Source organism: Vespula vulgaris, chromosome 6, assembly GCF_905475345.1.
Source record: "Vespula vulgaris chromosome 6, iyVesVulg1.1, whole genome shotgun sequence".
Taxonomy (NCBI): Eukaryota; Metazoa; Arthropoda; class Insecta; order Hymenoptera; family Vespidae; genus Vespula; species Vespula vulgaris.
Window position 1 is genome coordinate 8,067,501 of NC_066591.1, and position 27,724 is coordinate 8,095,224.

At 36.0% G+C, this 27,724-nt stretch overlaps 1 protein-coding gene across 4 annotated transcripts in view; it reads left to right on the top strand.

The window, feature by feature from the left end:
- Positions 1-27,724, top strand: part of LOC127064490 (tyrosine-protein phosphatase 99A) — a 328,206-nt gene that overhangs the window by 264,207 nt on the left and 36,275 nt on the right. For all 4 annotated transcript variants that reach the window (XM_050995614.1, XM_050995616.1, XM_050995613.1 and 1 more), the window contains one exon: positions 24,034-24,215. In XM_050995614.1, the coding sequence (XP_050851571.1) occupies positions 24,034-24,215 (182 nt within the window). The remainder of the gene's footprint in view (positions 1-24,033; positions 24,216-27,724) is intronic.

Below are 27,724 nucleotides of genomic sequence, written 5' to 3' on the forward strand. Positions count from 1 at the left end.
TATGCATCATCTGTAATTAAGAAATTCCGTGCGCTATTTAAGTATTCTTCCCGTAATCTGGCTGGAATGGAATTAAAAATTATGAAAAGGGGAAAATAAATGAGCCGAGCGAGACCAGCCACCATTCCGTCGTCGTCGTTCTCGTAAAAGCAGTTGAACCAACTATGGTGCGTTACGATCATTTAACGAACAAGAAAAAGAGAGAAAAAGAGAGAGAGAGAGAGAGAGACGAAGAGAGAAGAGAAAACTCAAGAACAACGTGAGTGTTGCAAATTTTTTTCGACTTCTCTTCTCAGATGCTTAAAATTACCGAGAAATGTCTCTCTCTCTCTCTCTCTCTCTCTCTCTCTCTCTCTCTCTCTCTCTCTCTCTCCGTCTGTCTCTTTCTCCCTTCCTATGTCTCTCTCAATTTTTATGTGCATATGAAGAGAAATATACGTCTGAAAAAGTGCTCGTCCCATGAATTAGAACTTCCGTCTACTTGGCATGAAAATTATCTGCCTGTGTTACGAACAAAATTTTTCCTCGAAAGTCGAAATAAAACTTGGAAAAACGTTGAAAATGTTCGAAAGAAAGAAAGGAGGGGATAAGTTGGAGGGATGAGGGTTGAATGAAAAAAGAAAAGAAATAACGGAATAAAAAAAAGAAAAGAGAATTAATCGTTCGCGTTAAGAAACGAAGACGCTAACGATATTCTAATGAAGAAAAGCATCTAGAAAGATCTAAACGTGTGTACACGTACCTTTTATCTTGTCATAAAATGAAAAAATTCCAACGTATTCTCTTTCTCTCTTCCACTTTCCATTCATATAACGAATTAAAATTCTAATTAAATTTAATGCTAGTCGGCGGTGCTATTTCGAGATAGAGATAGAGGTAGAGATAGAGAGAGATGAAAAGAAAGAAAAGGAAAGAAAATAAAAAAAAAAAAATAACAAAAACGAGATCAATCTTCTACATTTCTCTGGCAATCAATTCAAAGTTAAATGTATTAGAGAGCGGAAGAATGTAATATTTTTCAAGTGCACTCATTTCCTTCCCTCTTTTATCCTTTGTGATACGGAACACCGTTACACGAATTCTCGAGCATTCCCAATTTCTCTTCTCCTTTTAACTCTGGCGACCGTTGGCGATGGATATATCGATTATAGGCCGCTACTACCACTGGTGGAAGTCAGGCAGGCATGGATATTTCTCGTGGCATTTGAATTTCAAGCCCCGACGCGCAAATAGATTCAATTTTTAACGAGCCGTGTTGTCCGTCATGTGCATTTGCCTCGGTGCGTCATCGTCGTACGAACTGAATAATGTCGCACCCTCCTGCCGTACATATCCGACCCATAAATATAGATGAGTCGGCTATTGTAAATTCATCGATTTTTCGGTAGAAACCGATGGAAGATCTCGAATAAGCGAGAAAGAGAGAAAGGGAGACGAGTTGAAATAGTCGAAAGAAGATCGATGCGATCTGCAAAGAGGATCATTTACCGTGGATCGGATGAAATTCATTTGAATCGCGAATGAATTTTTCTTCGTCATTTCGTCGGAGAAAGAATATATCGAAGCGAATTACGAGAATTAAAAAAAAAAAAAATAGAAAAAGAAAAAGGGGTTCGACTATCTCTAATGTAATAACATTTGTATCTATAATGATCAAATAGATGGGTAAAATCGATAGTGATGATAATAGAATTGTGCTAAAAGAAGCGATAATAGAAAGAAAATAAAGAATAAGAGTGAAAGAGTTTAGGTTAGAAGGAAGGAAGAGATGGTAGATGGTACTGTGAAGTTGGAAATGGGAAAATACTCATAAAATATCGTGCAAAGCGGAATCGAGCGAGCCGAGGTTAAAATTAAGGTGAACGGAAGGAGGAGGAGGAGGAGGAGGAGGAGGAGGAGGAGGTAGATGAACGAGGTTGGACATTATCGGGAGGGTCCATAAATTCAAGAAGATTAGTCCTGGGCGAATCTTCTACGGTCTGGGAGGATCGTGCTCGATATTACAAGCCTTTGAACGCTTAAAACCTTTTAAATCGCGAGTCTAATGAACACGATGCGTATATCCTCGTACTATTTTCTCTATGAAGAAAAACAAAAAGGGAAAAAAGAAAAAGAAATCTTAGCTTTTCATTTTCATTGGTTATAAGATAAATTTCTTCTTAGAAAATGTATAACGACGATCGTCTCTGTAATTGGAAGTAAATTTTCGTTAATCATAAAAGTTCATTAAAATGTTAATTATACGATTATTAAGAAATCATTTTATGGCGTAACCATTTGAAAAGGATTAATAACGAATGGTTCCAATTAAAATGTAAAATAAAATGAAAAAAAGGTATCGGGTAATTTTTCGTCATCGTACTCGTTTCTCTGATGGTTCCCCGTCAAAAGGAACTCTTTTAAACGAATTCTCAAGCTCTTCTGCGGTCATTTTAGAAGTAGATAAATTTCTCTTAATAACGTCATAAGCGATAGGGGGAGGCCGGCTTTACCGAAGGCGGACCAGCAAAATCCTCGTTACCAGGATAATCTGCCCGCATTTTTATTAATCATCATTAACTCCTTTAATCGGTAGAAGCCGACCGCTATATGGAACTACATTTTAATACCCTCGCGTTCGTATTTTTCTCTATTTTCACGTGCGACGTAATCTCCTCGTTCGATTCATTAACAAACGGAGAATGAAAACCGAAAAAGAGAGAAAGAAGGAAAGAAAAAAGAAAGAAAGAAAGAAAGAAAGAAAGAAAGAAAGAAAGTACATACATATTCGTTGCCTTTCATTTCATTACATTAAAAGGGACATACATATTTATTTAAATAACAATTTATCGATATTCCAAGAGAAAAAATAATACGTTTGGTCAAATATTTTACAATTTGACGTATTAATCGAGGAAAATCGAAAGTTAAGCAAATAGAAATACAGAGAGAGAAAGAGAAAGAAAGAGAAAGAAAGAGACAGAGAGAGAGAGAGAGAAAGAGAGAGAAGAGACAGACAGAGAGTGCAGTAGATAACCAGATAATCCACCGAATCAGCAATTAGTATACATTGGAATAATTAACGCCGATTTCCCGTTAAGCCTTGAGCGAGACACCTTGGTTGTGCTTCTCAATTACAAAGACGAATTGTTTGTGTCACGCGATAGCTCGACAAATGGGCTTTGATTGCAAATGTGAGAGACAAAGGGAAAGAGATCGTTGTGTACTAACACCTATATATACGCATATATAAATACGCGTCTATCAACCGCAATTAAATATCAAAACATTTCGTTCGAACGAATGAAAATATTTTATTACGAATTTTTTCAATAATTTTTTCGTAAAACGTATACACACATATATATATATATACATACGTAACATACACATATATATACATACAAATATATACACGTACGTCCTTATATACTTACATACCTAAATACGTGCACGTATATGACTACAGTGAAATATATGCACGTGCATAGAGTCGAAGATAGGGTAGAAGTAGGAGTGGGGGGGAGTGGGAGGAGGAGAAAGGGTAAAAGGATGATGAGGAAAAGGCGTGCGTCGAATTCGATGCTTTTCGTTATTCACTAGGAGCAATATCTCAGGTCTCGCGAACTATTCTTCCGTTCGACGTCTCGGCGCGTCGCGTTTCTATTGTTCGTCGACGTACGGATATTTATTACAAAATGGCACGGAACACCTACCTTAGGATATATATGTATGCGTGTCTATCTGTATTTGTACGTGTATACATTGAGATTGCTTCAGGGCATAGCAACTTTTTACGATCAGTTCACGAGCGTATCCTCTTCGATAAAGGAGCCACGCCATTTCTTTTTTCCCCATTCAATTCATTCGTGCGTATTGTGGCCTGGCTGATCGTGTCATTGCCTTCCTAAAGAAACACTTTCAATGTATAGTGTATATATGTATATATGTATGTGTGTATATGTGTGTATATGTATTCTTTTTTCCACGTTTTGCTGCTTCATCGAGTCACTTTTGTACAATGTAACATGTATTTTCATATCGAAATCGAAATGACGTTATAGCAACTTAATCTCGAATTTATATATAATTTAAATATAATGCAAATCGTTACGTTATCGTTGATAAATCAGTCAGACTTTATTAGTTTTATTTGAAAAGTTATAAAAAGAAAAAGGAATAATTCTTTCTCGTAAATTACAAATGAAATCACTTCCACGAAATAGTACGAAAATAAAAAATCTAATCAAAACGGGAAACGTTTTAACGTTACGAAATGAATCACTAATATTTTCTTTCTGTTTCTCCCTTTGCATACTTTAGCATTAGTTTAATTAACCTCGACGTAAAAAAAAAAAAGAAAAAAAGAAAGAAAAGGAAAAAATAGAAAAAAGGAAGAGGAAAGAAGGAAGGGAGTAGAGGTAGTTTCTTCCTTCCGGCGACGATGAAAACTCTCGAGAATACAAAGAGTTTAACGAAGAAGAAATTCAGAGCTCAGTTCGGAGTCTGCTGGAGGGCCAATATAGGTGGTGAGAGAAGCTCTGATATCTTCTTAATGAAATGGGTTTGAAATTGATTGAGTACACACGATACGCGACGCCTTCCGATACTCCTTTCTCCAAAGAGGAAAGTTGCCATTGAGAAACTGTCGAAAAAGTCTCGTGCTTTCGAGAAGGAAATATTTAAATGGATGGCCGAAAGGAGATCTTTTTTAATAAAGTGAAATTTGCTTGTAGAAAGAAAGAAAGAAAGAAAGAAAAAAAGGAAAAGAAAATAATACAGACGACTTCGAGCGAAAGTTACGTATAAATTCTTGATCAATCTTCATTTATTAGCTCATATTTGTCTATGTATCTATTTCTCTAGTTTTCTTTTTTTTTCTTTTCTATTTATATTTCCTTTCTTTTATTTTTCGTTCGAAAACAACGTTACATCAGAGTCGATATAAACTTGCACCGATCGGTCTCGATTCTATAGGGAAACAAGTAAAAATTAGATCGCTATTGAACATGAAGAAGTTGTAGAAGTCCTCTGTCACGGTCAACTAATGGAATTAGATAGGATTATCCAGAGACAAGAGCACAAGCAGGGGAAAAGTTAAGTTAACGCTGGTGCTATCGTTAACTTAATTATACGTCTCTCCTTCTTGTATCGATGTAATCGATAATTCGAGACGCTTGACAAAATTTGTTGGAAATCTTATTTTTAGCTGTTGGGTATATATCCAAATATATTCCATTTCCTATGCTTTCTCGACGTTATAATTATCATCTTTCATGATAATATTAATAACCCGTCCGTCCATTCGTCCATCTTTCTATTGCTTTTATTTCAATGGAGAGATTATTAAACGAGTACGGACAAAAATACGAGCTGGAAGAAGCTTAAACGAGTCTGGTAAATGTCCTGTTCTTTCTTTTAATCGAAATTCACTTTATGAGGACAGAGAAACTGAGAAAGATAGAGAGAACGTACTAAAGAGAATGAGAAAAAGAGATAAAGGAAGAAACGCGAGTGATAAACAGACCAACAGGCTAAAAGAAATAAGAGAATAAGAAATATAGGGACGATAGAAAAGTGGAATTCCACGTGTTACGTCCTTTACTGACGTCTACGCGACTAACTGGCATCGTTAGAGAAAACAAATTGCGAGGAATTACATTCTTGCACGAATATTAAGTGCTCCCCTTTAAGAATACCGCTCGTATTTTCTCCTCTTTCTCTCTCTCTCTCTCTCCTTCTCTTTCTTCTTTTATCTATTATTTATGTTATCTGACTTTATGTAGCAAACGTGCTCTAAACTTGCTCGCTGCCGTATACGTTTATTTTTTTTTTCTATGTATGACTTGTAGAGAGATTCTGTTATGTTTGTCTTGCCACATATTACTATGGGCATAAATATCTAATGTAAACAGTACAATTTATAATTGGCCGTATTGTGGTTATTTATCTTAACAAGATACGTAAATATGCGTGAGGAAAAAAAACAAAAAAGACAAAAGTGAACGAGCGTGTACGTCGTCGTTGTTATTGTTGTTGTTGTTATTACGTTCCTTGGTGTTCTGTAGTTGATTAAAGTCAGTCAACGGAACCGACTCCGACATACATATATACACATTATCATAAATCAATTCGAGAATGCAGTATCAACTCGACACCAACGAACTTGGCACCGTACGAATACTAATTACGAACGACTGCTAATCATCCCCCCCCTCTCTCTCTCTCTCTCTCTCTCTCTCGATTTCGTCAGCGAAATGGAAACAGTTCGGTCTACCCAATACTATTACTGTAAATAGAAGAGAATTTTTATTCGATGTCCTAGTTCACACGATATCGAATAAGCCACGCGTTCAAACTCTCCCTTACTCGCGTTCGCGTGCCTTACGCTACATAAATTAACATATGAACGGGTTCGATACGATATAGTCAAACATTAGCGAGCAATATTCATATGGAGATTTCACTTGAAGAGTATTATGGATCTAACAAGCCGTGGCTAAGCTATTTACATAAATGCCGAAATCCGGGGCGATTTAGTTCGACGGATTTCGTCGACCACCGACCGTGTCGAAAGCGGCCTCCAAAGTGGGAGACGTTAAAACCGTTTACCATCCGTCCCAATCGACGTGCTATTTCACTTTCGGCATCGTGTGCGTATCCTCTTTCACCATGTCCATGTGTGTCCATCCTGTCTACTTGCGTTTGTGTGTCCTATGTTCGGAGCTAATGCGACGGGAAGCTTCACCGAAATTCGCATCCGTTTTAAGGACGAGATGGAAGATAAACGATCGCCTACCTTCGACCTGTTACGTGTTTGGTGTAAGTGGAACGGTCACTTTTTCCTTGGACTTATCCTAAATCCACAACGACGCTTTTTTTATTTTAATTGCGTTCAATTGAATTTCCCAATTTTTCTATTTATTTATATATGTATACATTCATATATATTATATATGTTCGAGCGAATAATGTAGAAATATAAACTGGTATTAGAAATTAAAATGAAAATATTCGTGTACGAAAATATCGTAAAATACAACAATTTGATTTTCTTGTTATTTTTTGTTTTGTTTTTTTATTATCGATATTTAATTAGAAATTAAAATAAAATTCGTATATAAAAATATTGTAATATACAATTTGATTTTCTTATTTTCTTTTTTTTTTATTATCAACATCTGCTTAGAAATTAAATTGAAAATATCGTAATATACGACAATATGATTTTCTTGTTTCGTTTTTATTATCAATATCTGATTAGAAATTAAAGTGAAAATATCCATACATGAAAATATCGTAATATATAACAATTTAATTTTCTTATTTCTTTTTTATTATCAATATCTTAGAAACTCGCTATTTATCGGACGATAAAATTATTATGGTACAACGATACACACACACAAACACACACACACACACACACACACACATATATGTATATCTCGCCATGAATAAATCCTGAGAGAATCGTGAGAATAAGAAAGAATAGAATCTGGACAATTCGTTTCGTGAGAGACGAACAGAATTGTCGGAGAATGGAACGCGTCTTCCTGCTATCGAGAGACTTCCGCGCGAACGAGGCCGATTATTTCGCGCGAAATCGACAACTGCACTCTCAGCTACAAATCATCAGGGACTGATTGTGTCGAGTGTTCTCTTCTCCTCCATCTTCTCTTCGTACTACTACTACTACAACTATTACTACTACTACTACTACTACTACTACTACTATTACTACCACAATTACTACTACTCATCGTCGTCTTCATCGTCTTCGTCGTCGTCCTTGTCGAATAATTCTATGGAGAATTTACGAAGCTCTGCCACCTTCTCGTTTCTTGTCATCTCAATAGAATATCATTTGATCTTGTAACTATCGATTCCTGTTCTCTCTCTCTCTCTCTCTCTCTCTCTCTTTCTCTCTTTCTCTTTCTCTTTCAAACAGATATACATACACTTCAACTTCTCTCATCACGCAAATATATTGTATATTATTAAACGAGAGATTTTTGCATATTTGTATATTTGTCAATTTTATCTCAAAAATGGACCTAGGGATTTTGTTAAAACGAAACGAGTCTACCGTTTTCGAACGCGACAAAATGATTTAGCTAAATCTCGACTTTGATATCGTTCATTTAGAAAGTTGAATAGTTATAGGAAATATGATAGATTTTTTTCAGTTTACTTGCCGTATAATCCGCATGACGCCACGACGAATTTGACAATAACGATGTTCGATATATTTTTGTTAAATGGTTTTCTTAACGCTGAAGTTATAAATGTAAAAATTAAAAATCGAAAACTTTATAACATTTAATGACGAAATCATCTAATTTTTATTGATAGAGATTTTGTGTTCAATGCTCTATATTTTGTGAATACAAATCGTTAATTCTTTATGACTGAATGTAAAGTTTTGTTTTGTAAACAATTTACTATTGAAAATTTAATATATTTCGGTGTTTCTTCGAAACTTTGAGATTTCAAATTTAATAAAAAAAAAAAACAAAACATCGTTGAAAGAAGATCAACTATGGGATTTTATACGATACTTTTTCTTACGTCAACAAACATAACAGTTTGGAAGTCTTTTTACCATAAAGAATCCACGTCACTTTCCGTAATGTTCTATGAAAAGAAACGTTGAACACCATAGAAGTTAACCCGAATGTAATAAAACTCGACTCTGAAGAACTACGGTGTCGGTTATTCCGATAACATGGAAAACATCAATATATCAATCGAATTGCTTCAGAAAATTTTTTTTTATAGCCTCGTCCTATTTTACCAAACGAACGATAGTCGGTCTTTCAAATATTCTTCACCTATATGCCCTTTTTACTTGATTGTAAAGCGATTCGCGGGAACGATTCATCGATAAAAACTTCTCTACCAAATGGCTCGTGAAATATGCCGACGAAACTACCATCTGTCTCTCTCTTTCTCTCTCTCTCCAACGTGGGAACATTATACCTATTCTCGATCGTAATCGTGAATCAAAGAAAGAAAGACGTTAAAAATGAATTCTTACTTGTTAATTTCGAATTAATTTTTTCAAAGATAACATCCTCTCGAATTTATCTGCTGGATAAATTTCATGGTATATTTTTTTATTATATGCAAGAGAGAGAAAGAGAGAGAGAGAGAAAAGAAGAAAGAAAGAAATAAATAAAAAGGATAAGCGTTTAACGAGACTCGCGTTTTGTTCGACGTTGTTTATTTGAACATTTCTCACCGTGTGTACGTACATACGGTTAGTTTCCGCCTGTTTCCTGAAAACGTCGATAGTAATTTTCACTGGAAAGTCAAAAACGTGTCGCGCGTGCCGTCCGTTTCGTCCATTAATATCGAGCCTCCGTGTGACGCGAAATAATGACGGGCGCAGCACGTCGTCCGACATTGAACATGTGATGTGGTAACGTGGTGAGCGTGGGATACGTGTGTGTATGCGTGCGTATATGCGTGCGTGCGTGTATACATGCGTGGTTGCATGTATGCATGCGTGCACGAGACATATGGGGAAACGATCGAACGATAAAAGTTAAGATGAAATGTGATAGAAGTGTACATAGATGTATAAAGACTTGCGTAGGAACGTATTTATTCGATACGAATATAATCGATACATTTTCAATAATAACAATTTCATAAATTTCATCTAATAATCCGAAAAAGAAAAAGGAAAGATAGAAAGGAAAGAAGAAAGGAAGAAAGAAAGAAAATTTAATCGATAGCGTAGTACAGTACGTTTCGTCAAATTTTTATATATTTTTGCTCGATTAAACGAATTTTTTCTTTTATTATTATTATTTATTATTAATTATTACTAATATATTATTATTATTTATTATTAATTGTTATTCATGTATTATTATTATTATTATTATTAATATTATTATTACCATCATCATTAAACTTACTTCGATATCCTAAAAAGCATTACCTATTTAAATCGAACAAACATAATATATCAATTTCCTTTTAAACTGTCTTACAGATAAGAAGAAAAAAGGGGAAAGAAAGAAAAAAAAAGAAGAAAAAAAAAGAGAACAGGGTGGGTACAAATTCATGGAGAATATCCGTGAATATCTCATCCCTACCCACTTCTTCCTTCTTTTCGATGGAAGATTTTGAACACTGTGACAATATCGCGGAATGGTCTCCTCCGTTATTAAGAATCGAGCTTCGTTTACTGTCCCAGCAAAAAGTCGAGCAAAAATGGCGCTATAAAAAGTTTTCGGGATCGGAAAACTTTTATTCGTTTTCCTTTGCTTCTTTCTCTCCCTTTCTCCCTCTCTAGCGAACTCTAGCTTGCTCCTCTGCCAGCAACTATATATACACGTTGTTTCTCTCTCTCTCTCTCTCTCTCTCTTTTCTCCCTCTATCTCTTTTTCTCTATCCGTACTCGTCGAATTGTAGTTACCGTAGCAAAGCAAAGAGAAATTTTCTATCTCTTTCTCGTTTTCTTTCTCTCTCAATTCTCTCCCTGTCTCTCTCTCTCTCTCTCTCTCTCTCTCTCTCTCTCTCTCTCTCTTCCCCTTCCACCTTTGTGGGCAGCAACTCTAATCCGGGCTCTCATTTACTAGAATATCATATCTACTGGTAGTGGAAATCGAGAATCGACTTTTGTGCCGAACCGCTAACGGCTTCGCCTCGTAACACCCTTTTCCACGAGACGAGATCCACCGAATCGTTTTTCGAACGTGCAAACGCGATCGTTAATAGTACTCCTACAAAAACTCTCTCTATCATTTGTACGTGTATTATTTGTTCGCACGAATTGGGAACACAACTCCGTTTTATGCATATCGATTATGTACGAAAGATGATCTAGCGAGAAACAAAAAAGAAGGAAAACAAAAAAGAAATGAAAGATAAGAATCAAGTTTAATAAGAGGTCTCTTTCGGAAAGGAAATGAACGGTATCGTTTATAATCCGAATAACCTACATAATAAAGGGAAGTTCGTGAAACAAGAAGGGGATGCAACGATGCATGGACCACCGTGTACCCTGGAGCCAAAGATGTCGCAAGCCAATTTCTCCTTTGAAGTCAAAGCATCCTACCCTCTCTCTCCCTCTCTCCCTCTCTCTTTCTCTAGACTAGTATGAGGTCTTTGCCTTTCACGTAGATCATTTTAGCCAAGAGGTCCCTTGAACTTTGTCGTCCTTAATACACATACATACATACTTATATATACATACGTACATATATACATACACACACACACACACACACACATATATATATAGCGTGCTTCCAAGAAAAACTTGACAAATCTTTTTATTCCTTTTTTAAAATCACGCTACGTACAGGACGTTTCAGAATATGCGATCATAACTTTACCGACGTTAAAATAAAACAATGAGTACAAACAAACATATTCTGGATATGATGGTGTTTACGAGATACAACTGTTTTTTGTATTATATAAATTATCTTAAGCTTCATAAAGGTCAAAATGGTCACCTTCGAGTCGTTCAAAGATACCTGCTATCGTTCACATTTATTGACGATCATTCTTTTTTTTTATAATACGTAGTCAGAGTATCTTAACATTGTCATATAATCATTTTATTGCGAACTAACCGATCTAGGTGCTACAGATAATTAAATCTATCAGATTTAAGATGTCTGAAAGATTATACTACGAGGAAGTTCTTTAAAGGATGATAAACAATTGACGATGATAAAGACAACGATAATTGATTTAAAAAATAATAAAGGTCATGTCGGACGTATTAACTTTTTTTCTTATTTTAGTGTACCGAATCTATTGAGTGAAGTTATACGCTATATGTTTTGAAACAACGTGTATATATTCTTTGAATTAGATAGAGAACTACTTTCGTTTATCGTATCTTGGAAACGAGTTAGAATCGAATCGAGAATAGTAAGTGTAAGTGAGAGAGAGAGAGAGAGAGAGAGGATCTAAAGGGGTAGCTAAAAGGAATCTAGACGACTGCGACAAAAAGAAGAAAGAGGTTTGGGGTGATTTGGGGTTGGAAGGGTAAGAGAGGTTTCTCTCCGTGAAATGGGAAGAAAGAAAGATATAAAGTCGACGATTCTCGAGGAAATGGCGGCGATTTATTCAGGCACGGGCCATGAGATTGAATAAGAACTGAATAATAGGCTTCTGACCAAATTGCCAGTCAAGGTGCCACACCTGACGCCTATTCCAACGATTTCCAAGAGCTGCTACCCCTTTCGTAGTACGACGAACGAGCTTTCGAACCTACGTACGACGTGTTTATCGTTTCTCGTACTTCGATACGATCGGATCGAACGTACTTTCGGTATTTCGTGTACTTTCTCAGAAGGAAATGTGAAAATCTTTCAAGTCGTATATTTACGTGACTGCATTCGCATTGAATTCGTACTTTGACATATGTATATGTAAATATATAGTATATGTAAGTATGTATATATATATATGTGTGTGTGTGTGTGTGTGTATATCGTTTGCTATTTCTAGAGAAGACGTTTCACCTTTAATCGGATCTGGATACGTCGAAATTCTGACTAAAGAAAGAAGGATTCGTGTTAGCATGTTTCCATCTAAGTTTGTTTTTTTTTCTTATACTTAATCTTATTACTTAAAATAACTTTAACTAGTTAAAATAAGAAACGTACGATCTACATTTTTTGACCTACAAATTATATTGATTTCGATCGAATTAATTCAATTGGAAAATAGGAAAATCGAATTTTTCTATCTTATAATAGAAGTTCTATTCTTATAGTAGAAACTTATGGTGTATCGTCGCCTTCGTATCGTGTATGACATATTGCCGCAGCCAACATGTAAATCATGCTGTGTAATATAGAGAGATGCGTTCAAACTCACGCGTATATATATGAACATGCATACAGCGAATATGTGTTAGAGAGAGAGAGAGAGAGAGAGAACTTCTCCGGCCATACGTTATTAAAGCAGATGCGAAACGGAGGTTCTGATAGGAGGCTTGGCCAGCCGAGATCCCCATGTTTGGACCAGTTACGAAGCGGTACGCGGCCGGAGTCCAGATTTGATATGGCATTGTGTGCGCTTCCGAATCGAGCAAGAACAACGTCCACACGCGGATAACGCATTATGATGTACATAAGTGATCTAACGAGCCAAACGAGATCTCAATTTCTCTCGCTGTCTATCTTTCTCTCTCTCTCTCTCTCTTTCTCTTTCTCTATCTATCTATCTATCTATCTATCTATCTATCAATCTTTATCTCTTTTTTTCGTTATATGATAATTATATAAGAGAATATATTAAAAATATTTATATAAAATATATAATATAAAAATATTTCATATAAAACGATTTATTTATGCACGATCTAAATTATTTATCCCTCGTATAAAATATTCACGTATATATTTCTATGTAAAAGTTAATCGGACGTTAAAAAATATTCCGAAACAAATTGAAATCCGAAAGATAAAAAAAAACAAAAATAGAAAGAAAGAAAGAAAAATAAATAAATAAATAAATTTCAAATTAAAGAAATTTCGTTCGAATCGATCTATGATTAAAATGTGAATCCATGATCTGTCCCAAAAGTGTCACACACGATTACGACACACATACACACACACACACATATATGTATCTACCGTCAAAGCTCACGGCCGAGTAACGTGTCGCTTTTCTGGTTGATACATTCGTCGACGTTTGTTCCCGTGATTCAGCTCAGCCTCTCTCTCTCTCTCTCTCTCTCTCTCTCTCTCTCTCTCTCTCTCTCCCTCTCCCTCTCTCTCCGTTTCTGTCTGTCGCATATCTACGTACACGCGTCTAGATAACGCGACTATTCACGTGTCAATTGTAGGTCGAATTTCCGCTCGGCAGGCAAATTTCAACTTCCGATAGTGTTTCACCGAAATAAACCGACGAACGTAATCCGAACGTGGGCTTTCATGCGAACGCCGATTTCATGACTCTCACTTTAGACGTGTATACCATAGAATTGTCTAGTGTGCATATCTCCCTCGAGAAAGAAAAGAGTGCATTTGACGTTGTTGTAAAATTTCGAATTATTAATCAAAGCGTGAAGATCAACGAATCAAGGATGGTGTAGTGAGGGTGGGATGATGGGAGAACGTGGAGAGAAAGAAAGGAATCAAAAGGAATAGGTAGATAATAATTATTCCATCAGCATCCTTGTTACTGTTCATTTCTTTTTTCTTTTTTTTGTTACATCTGTAAGAGAACGAGAAACGTAACCCGAATAAAAAATGAAATTTATCTACGTGATCGCTTGAAATTCGCGATGGTCTGTAAAAAATGTATGTAAAGTGTACGAAAGAAGGAGAGAGAAAGCGAGAGAGAGAGAGAGAGAGAGAAGAAAAAAAGAAATAGATTGCTATATATTTGTTACTTTGACGTCTAAATGTCGTATTACCTGCATATGTATAACCTACTTATTTATATAAAAATCGATTCGAAAGCCGTTACTTTCAGGAATCGACTTGGCCGATTGTGACATTTTTCAGCTTCTTTTTCTCGAACGATAGGCTTTTAAATAGAAAAAGAAGAAGAAATAAATATATATGTGTGTGTGTATGTGTGTGTGTGGAATTCTATTTATCTTCCTTTTCTTTTTACTTGGAAAACATTTTCTCGAGATAAAAGAGATACTGCGTAGCTGGCCAGAAAATAAATGCGAGAAAAATGGAGGATGAGTATTTGTAATAAAGCCTTGTTATTGAGCACTTTGAGAATGGGATAACAAAAAAAGAGTTTGAATAACGCGCGCCGCGGTATTGACACGCGTTACGAATTTTCTTCTCTCTCTCTCTCTCTCTCTCTCTCTCTTTTTCTCTTTTTTTTCTTACTCCTATAATATTTTTTTTCTTCTCAAGAAGAAGAGTTCTTTTCATAGCGGCATATAAACTTTTTCTCTCTCTCTCTCTCTCTTTGTCTGTCCGTCTGTCCGTCTGCCTGTCTTTCTCTCTCTCTCTCTCATTCTCCGTTTCTGTAGTTCTGGCATTGTTAATAATAGAGGTAAATCGAGGCAATTGGCTCGATGACGGTATATCCGATATCGGCGAATAATTATCTAGACTTCGAGTAGAAAAAAAGGGGGATGCAAACGAAAGAAAAGATTATTTTACCTGAGCATCTGTTTTATTTTCGGGAAACGATCGATGTGTCGTACGAACGATTCTTTGGTTCTTCAATTTTTCTTTCTTCCTATCTTTCTTTCTTTCGCTCTATTTCTATTTTTTCCTTTTTCTTACTCGTTGTCGCAAAAGTTTGTTTTTGCAACGAGATGAATACGCGCATAGGTCGAAAAAATATCGTTCCGTGTAAAAAAAAAAAAAGAAAAAAGAAAGAAAAAGAGAAGAGAGAGATAGATAGATAGATAGATAGATAGATAGATAGATAGAGAAAAAAAAAGGAAAAATCGAAGACAAAAAGAAGGAAGAGAGAGAGAGAAAGAAAGAAAGAGAGAGAAGGTAAAAAAAAATCTCTCTATTTTGCCTTCCATTCCATCGATACGAATTGGCGATGTGCGACGCTAGGACCGCACGTCGTTTCTGCGTGTGACTTCTCGACTTTGTTTTCCTCGTAAATTGAATTTTTTCATCCTCACGAAAAGACCACGCGTTTCGAAAAGGGAAACAGAAATAGTGAAAAAGAAAAGGAGAGAGAGAGAGAGAGAGAAAACGCGATAACAAATCCCCAAATACTCATGATAGTGACGTTTCAACGTTCAAACTTTCCTTTCCTTTTCCGCAATCGTCAAGTTTTATTTATTTATTTTTTTTCTTTAAATACATTTTTCTTTATTTTGTAGCTTTTTCCTTGTTTTTATTTTTCTCTCATTCTTTCTTCCTCCTTCGTTCCTCCTCCTGTTCTTTCGACCTTTCGAGATATATCCGCTGCATTTTCGTATTAATTAACATAACGTCGTAACGTAACGTCACGTTAATTCTATTTGACATACGTCGATCGATAACACTTGAAGTTTCTCTCTCTCTCTTATTCCCATTCTCCTCTGATATTTTATTAAACATCACACTTCAATTTATATTTGTTTAATAATTTTCATAATATGTTATATTAATAATCGTTGGTATATTCTCCATTGGATCCATTACATTCAATTGATATTATTAATAATAATTTAAATCAAATTTAATTTCACTTCGTTCTCTCATAAAATTTGAACGTTCTTCCAATTTGAAGATGAGAGAGGAAGGAGGAACAGACGGGGTAGAACCATCAAACTATATCGCAATGAATCAAGGGAAACAGATGGTTGACGCAACCCGCCAAATATTTGAAAATACAAATATGTTAGCGCGTGCGTGTTATATCTCTCTATTCTCTCTTTCTATATCTGAAACCCTATGGCAAGTGTTCACTCTAAAATATAGAACGCTTTATGAACGATATCGACAGTTTCTGTTTGTATGCGAGTACGCGCAATGATTTCGTCATTGTTGAAACGGTAAACGCGTCGACGATATATTTGAAACATTTCTGGTACGTCGATTTGCGCTATCCGTCATATGGCAACTCGAATAACACCAACACGTTCCACCGTTACACGATTTTTGATTTCCGTTTGTGTATGAAAAGTGAACGGAGTCAGAATCGGACGTTAAAACTCGACGAATGTATTGGGTGTTTAACAAAAATAAAAAAAAAAAAAGAAAAAAAGTCAAAGAAAAAAATGAAAAAATAGCTATAGCCGCTTAAAAGATATTTCACTTTTTTTTTTATTTTTCTTTTTACTTTTGTTTGTTTTGTTGTTGCTTTTTCTTTTTTTTTTTTATCAGTAAAAACGTTCGAAGTAATATAATGTATCATGTAATAAAAATTAAAACATAGAGTTTTGCGAAAGTCGTGTATTACGAGACGTGTAAGTAACTTAAATGAAATGAAATTTAATTTGAATACACTCGCTTCGTATCTCTTGAAGTAGGTAGAGTGCGATAAAAATAAAAGTTATGTTTACATGAGGACATTGCTTTTAATCTTGAGATATTGTACGGTAGTACTTTCAGAAAATGTCTCAACTTTTTTAGAAAACTCAACATACATATACGTGGATCGATACTCGATTTGGCAATACTCTCTCTCTCTCTCTCTCTCTCTCTCTCTCTCTCCCTCTCTCTCTCTCTCTCTATTTCTCAGAAAACGTTTTAAAATCTTCCAAACGAAGAACGATAGCGAGTAACAGCGAAGTCACTTTTCTCGTACAGACCTATCTAACTATGTATGTATGTATCTAGGAAGGGCCCAGCTTGGATTTTACCTCCGTCGCGAAATAAAGTTTTCCTATAGATCGAATTAGCCCGACAAGCGGATTGAAACGAAAGTTCGGCCCTTTGTTCGACCGAAAATGCGATGTCGTTGTAACTTTTCCGTTAAATTCGTACGGTAGAACGAGAAGAGAGAGAGAGAGAGAGAAAGTGGAATAAATCAGGAAGGTACGTCGTTGCTGGCGTATACGTGAAGTTAGTAATAGTAGCAGTAATAGTAGTAGTAGTAGAGTAGTAGTAATAGTAGTAGCTAACAAAGCTATTAGCAAAGTACCTGTTAAGTCGGTATTATGACATATATAGTAGGAAGTATCGATTATGCCTTGCATTTATCGAACGAACATAGGAACATAGGATTATCAAATGTGCATTCTGCATAATCTCTATTAATTCGTTATCAAATATATATATATATAGACACATATGTATATATTTATTTACTTAATATTTTTCATCTCTTATAAAATTATTAATCAATAATGAACAAAGTGAATATAAACAAAAAAAAAGAAAAGAAAAGGAAAATAAAAATAAAAATGAAAACAAAAAGTAAGAAAAAAAAGCAAGAGAATAAATAAATAAATAAAAAAAAAATGATCGAAGACAGGAGACACGAATAGGTATAGTATACATAGGTGTACATATCTCGATGTATTGTATACTTTGAAAAGTCCAATTCATCTTCCAGAAATAGCCGTCCGAGGAAGATAAAGCCAAAATGGAGTCAGTGGTCGGTCTCAATCAGAATGGCACTATCGGACACTGACGTTCTGCTAATCTCGTCCCGGTAGCTCGAGGAACATGGCCTGATACGTACGCTCTGTGTACCGATAATTTAGCCCAATTTACTATTCCAAGCTGGCATAAATAATTACGACGATCGCGGTCGACGTGGTCGAGATGAATTATCTCTCTTTCTCTCTCTCTCTCTCTCTCTCTCTCTCTCTCTCTCTCTCTCTCACACACACACATACATACTTTCTAACATACATTTCACATAGAAATATATATATATATATATCAAGAGCTTTACAAATCTTCGTTATCACCTACCGTGAGTAATTCACAAGAGACGATAGAAGCTATGTGTCTACATATAGAAGAACGTCGTCGTCGTCAACGTTCGTCCTTTTCTCGTGAAATTCAAGAGAAAATGTGAAATGAAATATAAAACTTACGGCGATCTTTCTAGTATACGCAAGAGAATAATACCAGTCGGTATGAGTGAGAAAATGAAAGAACCACGTTGGCAGCTTACGACTTTCAAGTTCGATCGTTCGCATCGATTCTTATCTTTCTATTCTTATTCTTGAGCCTTTTATAAAGGTAATTTTTAATATTTCATACATCGGCTTTTCCGTTCTGGTGCAGATATTACGTTGAAAATAAAGAAAGAGAGAGAGAGAGAGAGAGAAAGAGAGAACAGAGTAGTTCTCGATCTTAATAAAATGCATCTTTTTCTTTCTTGTATAAAACACGAATCGACGATGGAAATTATTTAAAGAGTTACATTGAACGACAAGATACAGAGAGTCGATGTTATTTTATCTAGACAGGGTGAGTAAGACAGGCTGAGAAAGAAAGAAAGAGAGAGAGAGAGAGAGAGATACGGACAAGGAAAGATTATCTTAGTTTCAAAAACTGCATCAGGTGATCGCGTTTCATCAACCGTCCTGACTATAAATTACGGGACGCGGTTAGTGCATCGAAGCGGGCAAGGATGGATGGTGGATGGTGAAGTATAAAAATCGTTAAAAGAGTTTTCTAGTAGAGGAGACCCTTTCTTTGCTGATTGCATAAATTTTCGAAGGTGTTCTTTTATTTAGTTTTTCTTTTTTCTTCCATTTTCTTTTTTCTTTCCTTTTTCTTTTTTCTTTCCTTTTTTTCTATTGTCTCTTTTCTCATCCCCCTTTCTTCTCTCTTCTTTTTATTTTATTTATTTTTTTTTTTATTTCTTTATTTCTTTAAAGAGGAAAAGCGCTACATTAGAGGGTAAGCTTTAAAACGGCGAAGCGTTACGAATTATTTTTATATACCTAATACATATTCTAATTCGATGTATTATCAAATAGAATAATATAATATTTGTTTGTATCACTCGATATGATAATAGTGATAACGTAAGTAATAAGTGATAATCCAACGTTTCGCTTAAATGCTTTTACCATTAATATAAACGTTGTCGTAACCATTCTGACTATAAGACTGTCGAAACTGATTAAGAATATTAGCTCGATTATTGGAAGAAAACGTTGATTCTCTCGAAAGCGAAGCTTTTCTCAATTTCACCTCTGCTTTTCTCTCTCTCTCTCTCTCTCTCTTTCAAACAGATACACATTTATATACACAGTTTCACTTTCGCCATTACGTCGGAATCGATATACACGCGTTATCGAACGTTAAACTATCAAACATTTAACATTAAGAGAAAGAGAAAGAGAAAGAGATAAAGAGAGAGAGAGAGAGAGAGAGAGAAAGAAAGAGAAAAAGAGAAAGAAACTATGTGTGTATTTGCCTGTATATGTATATGCTTATGCGTCTGTATCTACACGTATAAAGCTTGTTATAGATAAGGAGTGGGGATAGACGTAAAGGAGAAGGACGATATAACGGAAAGGACCAATCAAAGAGATAACTGGATTCCCATTAAACCGCTTATAACTTAATTAATTTCGCGACGCACGTTAATGTAGCACACCTAACACACTAGATGGTGTTCTCTGCAAGCGATATCACGTGTAACGTAATTTCCTCGTTAAACATAGTTCAACGTATCGCACGTTTACACGCACATGTAACCAAGTCGTGGCCCATGATCGCGTGTGAATTTTCTCTACTCTAGTTCCCTCTTTTCTCTCTCTCTCTCTCTCTCTCTCTCTCTCTCTCTCTCTCTCTCCCTCTGTCTTTCTGTCTCTCTCTTTACAAACCCGTTTGTACGTTCGTTCGTTCGTTCGTTCGTTTGTTCGTTCGTTCGTTCGTTCGTTGGTTGTGCCAACGTCACACAATTCGTCGAGGAAAAAATGCCATATCTCTGGCGATGTGTTTCCGTGTAGAGAACGCCATTGCCCCTAGCTGGGCTTCGTATTTATACGGCGTATATCAACGATGAAAAACAGCCTGTAACGCGGTACTCAAACTTTCGGTGTATCGAATTTTGTTTCGAACTCTCACTACTCGGGTTATATATTTTAGCGGTTTAATAACATTTCACAGTTCATCCTACTAGAGGGAAGGGTAAGAGAGAGATAGAGATAGAGATAGAGAAAGAGAGAGAGAGAGAGAGAGAGAGAGAGAGAGAGAGAAGACCTTTCACGATATTATTACAGACAAGTTTATTATATAATAGAATTGAACAAGTAAATCCTCCAGGTAGTTGCAATTTTTTATTAACTACTTCTTCCATTTTTTCCCTCTTTCTCTATCTTTTTCATTTTTCTCTTTTTTTTATTTATTTATTTATTTTTATTTGTTTGTTTGTTTTATCCTTTACTTCAAACGAATAACGTTGTTTTGTTTATTAATTTATTATCGTAGCTTTAATATCATCTCACAATACGAATCTCATAATACCACATTTCGTCAGCATAGTCAAGCTCCATTGATGTGTCATCTTTATGACAACGATCGCGAGAATATTGTCCTTCTTATTATTGTCTAGCGTAGAGACATGAATTTTATATACCGTGAATTTTCCATTAGCGTATCCGGAAACCATAAACAATGTCATTCCGAACCCTTCGAATATTATGATGAAGAAATTTGTGAGAGCCCGCAATAAGAAGGAAATAGTTTGTTGATGACTTAGTCATAATGTCATGAAATTATTCTCAAAATATCTACATTCATTACGTAGTTAACGATATTTTCTCTTTTCTATAGTTTCGTCCTATTGACGAGAGAAGAGAGTTGCTCGTTACCTTTGTTCAGTTTATCGAAGTGGAAAAAGGAAAGGCGATACTATAGATAAAGAAAGAAAGAAAGAAAGAAAGAAAGAAAGAGAGAAAGAGAGAGAAAGAAGGTCCACTTTGCGATGTAAATTTTCGTAGACGGAAATTTCATGTACTCGCAAAAGACCATTCGTTCCGAAAGCAAGAATATTTTCTATCTCTCTTTTTCATTCTGACCAACACTTTTTTCTATTTATCTCTCTCTCTCTCTCTCTCTCTCTTATTCTTTCCTCCTCCTCCCTCTTTCTCTATTATTGCGGAACGAGCACTTTAGAAACTTTCGATCGACGTGCAAAAGTGGCTGCATTTTCCTGTCCTTTCTTCTGTACCAAGAAACTAGTGATAATTATTCCACTTTGTACTTCTTATCTTTCCTATTAACTATCTGCATTAATATTGATTATTATGAAAATTTTAGAACGTGTTAAAAAATTAACTAGCAATAAATATAACGTTCGAAAGATTCGAAAGATTTACAATGACGGATGTAAAGATTATCTCTGCATATTCTTACAATTATTCTTTCTACTATTTCTCTCTCTATCTTTCTTCCCTACTTTTTTTTATTTAAACGTAAAATTATAGTCCCATGGAAAATAAAAAAGATTGAAAAAGAAGAACAGAAAGAAAGAGATAAAGACAGACAGACAGGCAGACAGACAGAGAGAGAGAGAGAGAGAGAAAGAGAGAAAGAAAATAGAAAAATAGAAACGAAATCGGTGGAAGGTAGTCGACGAAGCGATAAGCAAATAGACGTTACCGTCGAGCAAGCAACAAGCAACGATCTCGCATCTCGCATCTCTCGAAATGCTGCTTGTTGCCAGAGGCACCGAATTTTTCGGGTTAATTGGAATCGAGTCACGACTTCGTTTTTTATACCGTCGTTCTCCCCCGAGACGCGTGCAACGCACAGCATTTACCGTCTTTTTCTCTCATTTTTTCTCTTTCTCTCTCTTTTTCTATATATCTAACCATACATACATACGTACATACATACATATATATATGTATGTATATATTATATATATATATAGATATATATATTTATTTATCTTTTACTCTTCTCTAAAATCGACCCATCAACTCGCACACCAATTTACATCAACGTTCCCTCCTCGTCGATGGGTTAAAATTTCGACGAAATTCTCGTATCGACGAGAATACCTATCTCTCGAAGTTTATTTTATGATCAGAGAGAAATCTCAACTATACAGGTTTCATCGTAATTCACGTAAGATAGGTATACCACCTATAAATAAATTTCAAGAAAATCGAAATAATAAGAGAACGTTCGTTCGAGTTATACGTTTCTTCGAGAGTTATATCCTCTTCTTTTCTTTTATATTCAAACTGATACAAACAGATAATAGCTATACGTTCCAGCAGAGATAACTGAGAATTATTCTAATAATGATAATAATTATAGAAAGGAACGATTTATAATCGCTACGTTTCCAATGAAGTTTTTACATTAATTTCGAAATCGTAGAAATTATCTGGTAGTAAAGTACATAAAATACAAATAACATACGTGCGACGCTAAAGGGTGAATCAACTATCTACCCCCTATCTTACCACCATTGCAAACCCTTTTCTCAACCCTCTCGATTCTCTTTCTCTTTACTAGTATCACCACCACTACCACGACCATCACCACTACTACCATCAGATGCAAACTGCGGCAATTATCCGAACCGCAGCTGCGCAGAAACTTTCCGTAACAGATCGCCTGGCGATTAATAACCTATATTAATTAGGACAAAACGTGGGAGTACGAATCGGAAGACGGTAAAATCCGTCGCTGCGCCATGTTGGCTCTTCGACCGCTAATTATTCTACGCCTGCCGTTAGAACCTCCGTTTTGTTTCAAACGATCGAAACCTTCTCGTACATATATATGTGTGTGTGTGTATGTGTATATACATATATATATTACGTATGATACTTCACACTAATTGTAAGTCCAAGAGTAAACTTTCTTGTTGGATAGCTCTCTAATCGATGAGGAAACATAAATCTAAAATGACAAGTATAACGAGTAAGCAATTTCTCTCGGCTTTTTGTCGTTCAAATGTTTTCATATCAATCGATATTTCAAAGAGGAAAAAAGAAGTAACCAATGAGTAACTTTTAATGATGTTTGCACAAACTTTGTTAAACGTATGTTGTTTTATCCTTTAAGAAACGAGTATATGTATGAATATATCTATATATAAATATATATAGATAGATAGATAATAGAGTATAAAAGGTATTTGTCGTTTTTCAAATTTATTTTAACAAATATATATGTATCTACATATTACATGCATGAATACATATCTACAATGTTCATTTAGCTTAACAGTCGACGTCAACGTAAACAGAAACTCGATGGATAGTAGGTACGGTAGACACCGAGGTCAACCGGCGCTCTACGTTATATATTTAGAGCAAACGATAAACGTTGATTATTATCTCACGAGCAGCGCGTGCGTCGATATGAAACATCGATCCAGGGAACCGTCAAATCAAATTAACATTTCACGTTTATAGCCCCGATTAGATATCCGTTAACTCGTGAGATAATATCGACCGAACGTACAATTTCGTTCCATTAATTTGTATCTCTCTGTATATCAATATTTAAATTTTTATACAGAGAGTCTATCAAATAAACATTGATCATATATAAAGCAATTTTTATCACAACATTGCGATAAAACACTTTCTAATTTCCTAATATATAGATACACGCACGCACACGTGTATAAATTTGTATATATATATATGTCGAACATTACATTTTCTAATCAATACATTTACTCTTCATCCCTTTCTTTTTTTTACAGGGTTAACGAGGATGGTTCCTGGGACGCAATGAAAGAAATAGTGACACCAACAAGCGCAACAGTTTACACGATCGAAAATTTAACACCATTCACGGTCTATAGCTTTCGCGTGGCGGCAGTAAACGCGATGGGCCGTAGCAAGGCGAGTCAAGCATCCTACTACATCATCACCTTGAGAGAGAGTACGTCTTTTTGTTCGATCATAATTGCTTTTATGTTCTTTATCAAAGAATTTCTCGTCCCTCGTTAGTTCCTTTTCCTTTCTTTCTTTCTTTCTTTCTTCCCTTCCTTCTTTTTCCCCCTTCTTTTTTTCTCGAATCGTTGATCAATCGTTTTCATCGTTTGCAAATGACAAATAAAACACAAAAAATAGAAAGAGAAAAAGAAGAAATGAAAGAGAGAGAGAGAGAGAAAAGAAATGAAAGAAAGAGAGAGAAAGAGAGAGATGGTTGTACCAAAAACGAATTCCACATTATAGAGACTGTGAGCAGGTGCGCAATGACTCCGCAAATCCTCCCTCGCAGAAGGATTAAATGACTCACGCTCTTCGGTCATTAGTAGCGTAAAGTAAACGGGTTTGCGCCTGGAGAGACATGAGAATAAAGGAGAGAGAAAGATAGAGAAAGAAGAGGAGGAGTAGTCGAAGAAGAAGAAGAAGAAGAAGAAGAAGAATGTTGAAAGTAGTTAGTCTGGTCGGTCCTTCAGGTGCGCGCGCGCTCGTGCACAAGCCAGGTTGTTGGCAGGGCCCGTGACTAAAGAGGCACTAATTGCAGTGAGGCGCAAGAGTGGTGTGTGCAATTTTCTTTCTCACTTATTCTCATACATTCTCAACGTTTTCACCCTTTATTCTCTTTCTCTCTTTCTCTCTCTTTCTCTCCCTCTATATATATATATATATTTCTCTTTCTCTCTCGTCTTTCTCGTCTTTCTTTCTTCCACTCGACGTTTCAGTCTCGCACACCCCACGAGAGACGGAGAAAGAGCATAAGAGAAAGAGAGAAAATAGGTTGAGCCGTTGTACGCGCTAGCCCTATAAATTCTGTAAACGCAGCCAGGATTCAACGACATATCCACCTGTATACTCCTGTACACTTCGTTCCTATGGTCGACAAAGTTTGCCAGCTCTCTGGGCGCCTTCGTAACGTACGTGAGCACTAACCTACCCTTCTCCCACCATCTCACCCCTTTCCTCCCTATCCCATCCCACCCTATCCCGTTCCAACCTCTTGCTCGACCTAAATTCCTCGTGTACCGATCGTGGGCTAGGACAATTAGCGGCTTGGTCGTGCACGAAGAGGCAATTCCGCGCGACTGGAATTAGAAGGAAAGAGGAAGAGGAAGAGGAAGAGAAGAAGAGGTACAGGAGGAATAGAAAAGGAAGAGAAGAAGAAGGAGGAGGAAGAGGACTTCGAAATGGGCTCTTTGGAGAAAGAGAAGGACGATGTTGAGGTAGCTCGACCGAGATTTATCGTCCGATCGAAAAGCCCTCGTTGCTTTTAATTAATGCTCATGGTGGTCCTTCTCTTTAGCTCAAAGATTCGCGCTCTTTAATACTTGACCCAGTACTATGGTGTTACATTTAGAAAGAGAGAGAGAGAGAGAGAGAGAGAGAGAAATAGAGAAAGAGAAAGAGAAAGATACTGAAGGAATTCAAAGAATTTAATTACATTTATTTATTACTTTCGCGTTCAATCTTTCTTCTTTTATTTTGTTTCTTTTTCTTTTTCATTTTATCTTTTTCCTTTCTTTTTCTTTTTTTTTCCTTTCCTGTCCTTTATCTTTCCTTCTGCTTTCTATCTTTTGTGCTTGAAAATATTCTGATACTTCGAGGGTTGCTTCAGTGGTTGGTTAATGATAAATTTGAATTTCTTTTTTTCCATCACTTTTTTCGATGTTCAACCAAGTGATTTTTTTTTATATCTTCCTGCTCGAGGAAATATAACAGAACGTGGGTTTTCTTTCTCTTTCTAAATCTCTCTCTTTTCTCTTTCTCTTTCTCTTGCGATCTTTTTCGAGGGGGTAACACAGAAGAAGCGTAATTTCCGTTTTATCGCTGTAACGGCGCGCCATCCGTTCCAGCCTGATCGCAAGAAGAAATGGTGGCTTGCAAGAAGTTTGGCGTAGATCCATACAACTCAGCTTAGAGATGAGATGAGAAGGAACGACGACGACGACGACGGCGTCTATTAGTTCTTGACGACGTGTTTCGTGTGACTTAAACGATAGAAAAAGAAATAAAGAAAGAGAGAGAGAAAGAGAGAGAGAAAGAAAGAAAGAAAGAAAGAAAGAAAGAAAGAAACGCACGTGCAACAAATAGGTTCAACGATCAACCTCGAAATCAGAAAAAAAAAGGAAAGAAAAATCGAATAATTCTTAAATAATTCTTTAAATAGGATTTATTTAAAAGGATAGAATCTATGTAGGATCTATCGGTTTATCGATCGATTATCGTGCGAATATGTAATCGATAATAACTCGAGCGAGTAGTACGTTTCTTGTTGGGTTAACGAGGAAGCTTAATGAGTAATAAAAAAGAAAGAAACGATGCAGAGTCGTGTTCGTATATCGGACATTACCATCGCGTTATTTGGAAGCGACGAAGCGGAAAACTTTGGATGAGGATTTAATACGTACTTTTAGAGTTGTATGTATATATATATATATGTATATGTATATTTGATATATACAATAATATATCTGTATATAATTTTTTCTCAAATATAATTATAAAAAAATATATATATATACACACACAATATAAATATACGATGTATACAATATACATATATAATATATGTGTATATATATCTCTCTATATAATAAAATTATGTAGTAATCTCTCGTATATCGAACGAAGACATTCTCGTAGATGGAGCGATTTTACAGCTCTTCAATTTTCCACAGCATTGATTTCGTCAATTTTCACACACTTTTCAACGACTAATGCATACTTTACAAGATAGAAAGAAAGATAGAGCATAGAAAAAGAGAGAAAGAGTATAATAGAAAAATGGAGAGAGAGAGAGAGAGGGAGAGAGAAAGAGACGAATCATCGGGCAAAGCTTTATGCATAGCACGATGTTCTCGCTCACTCTCGTCACATTTTGACGACACTTTTGATGACACTGTAAATCTAGGGACGTGCACGCGGCTAACGTAATAGTCGCTCTAAACTCACAATCAGGGGCTCGTTTTTAGCGTTTCTCGCGAATTGGGACGCGGAAATGCAGCAGACCCGAGCATTGTCGAATCCGAGGGAATGTAGAATCAGAGCTATTAAACGAGAACGCAAGCACGCATACGTGCGAGCGATCGAGGATGCGTGTACGAGGTGCTGCTACTGGTGGTATAGAGCAAGAGGAAAGGGGGTTAAAGGGAATCGGGCCGGAGGGAGGAGGGGAGGATGGACACGAACGTGTACGTGAGCGTGTACATCGTGCGGTAGGTTCATTATGGTACCACGTGAGACGAGAATAATTATCTAGTTATCGAGACTGACCCGCATCGGCGAACAAATGCGCTCGTATCGTCCTGGAATTGCGTGTACTTGTGTCAATAACTAATTTGAATACCATCCCGCCGACTGTCATCCGAAATCGTCTCTATCTGAAAAAGCCAGTTCGTTTTCTCTCTCTCTCTCTATATATATATATATGTGTGTGTGTGTGTGTGTGCTTGTATATATGTATAT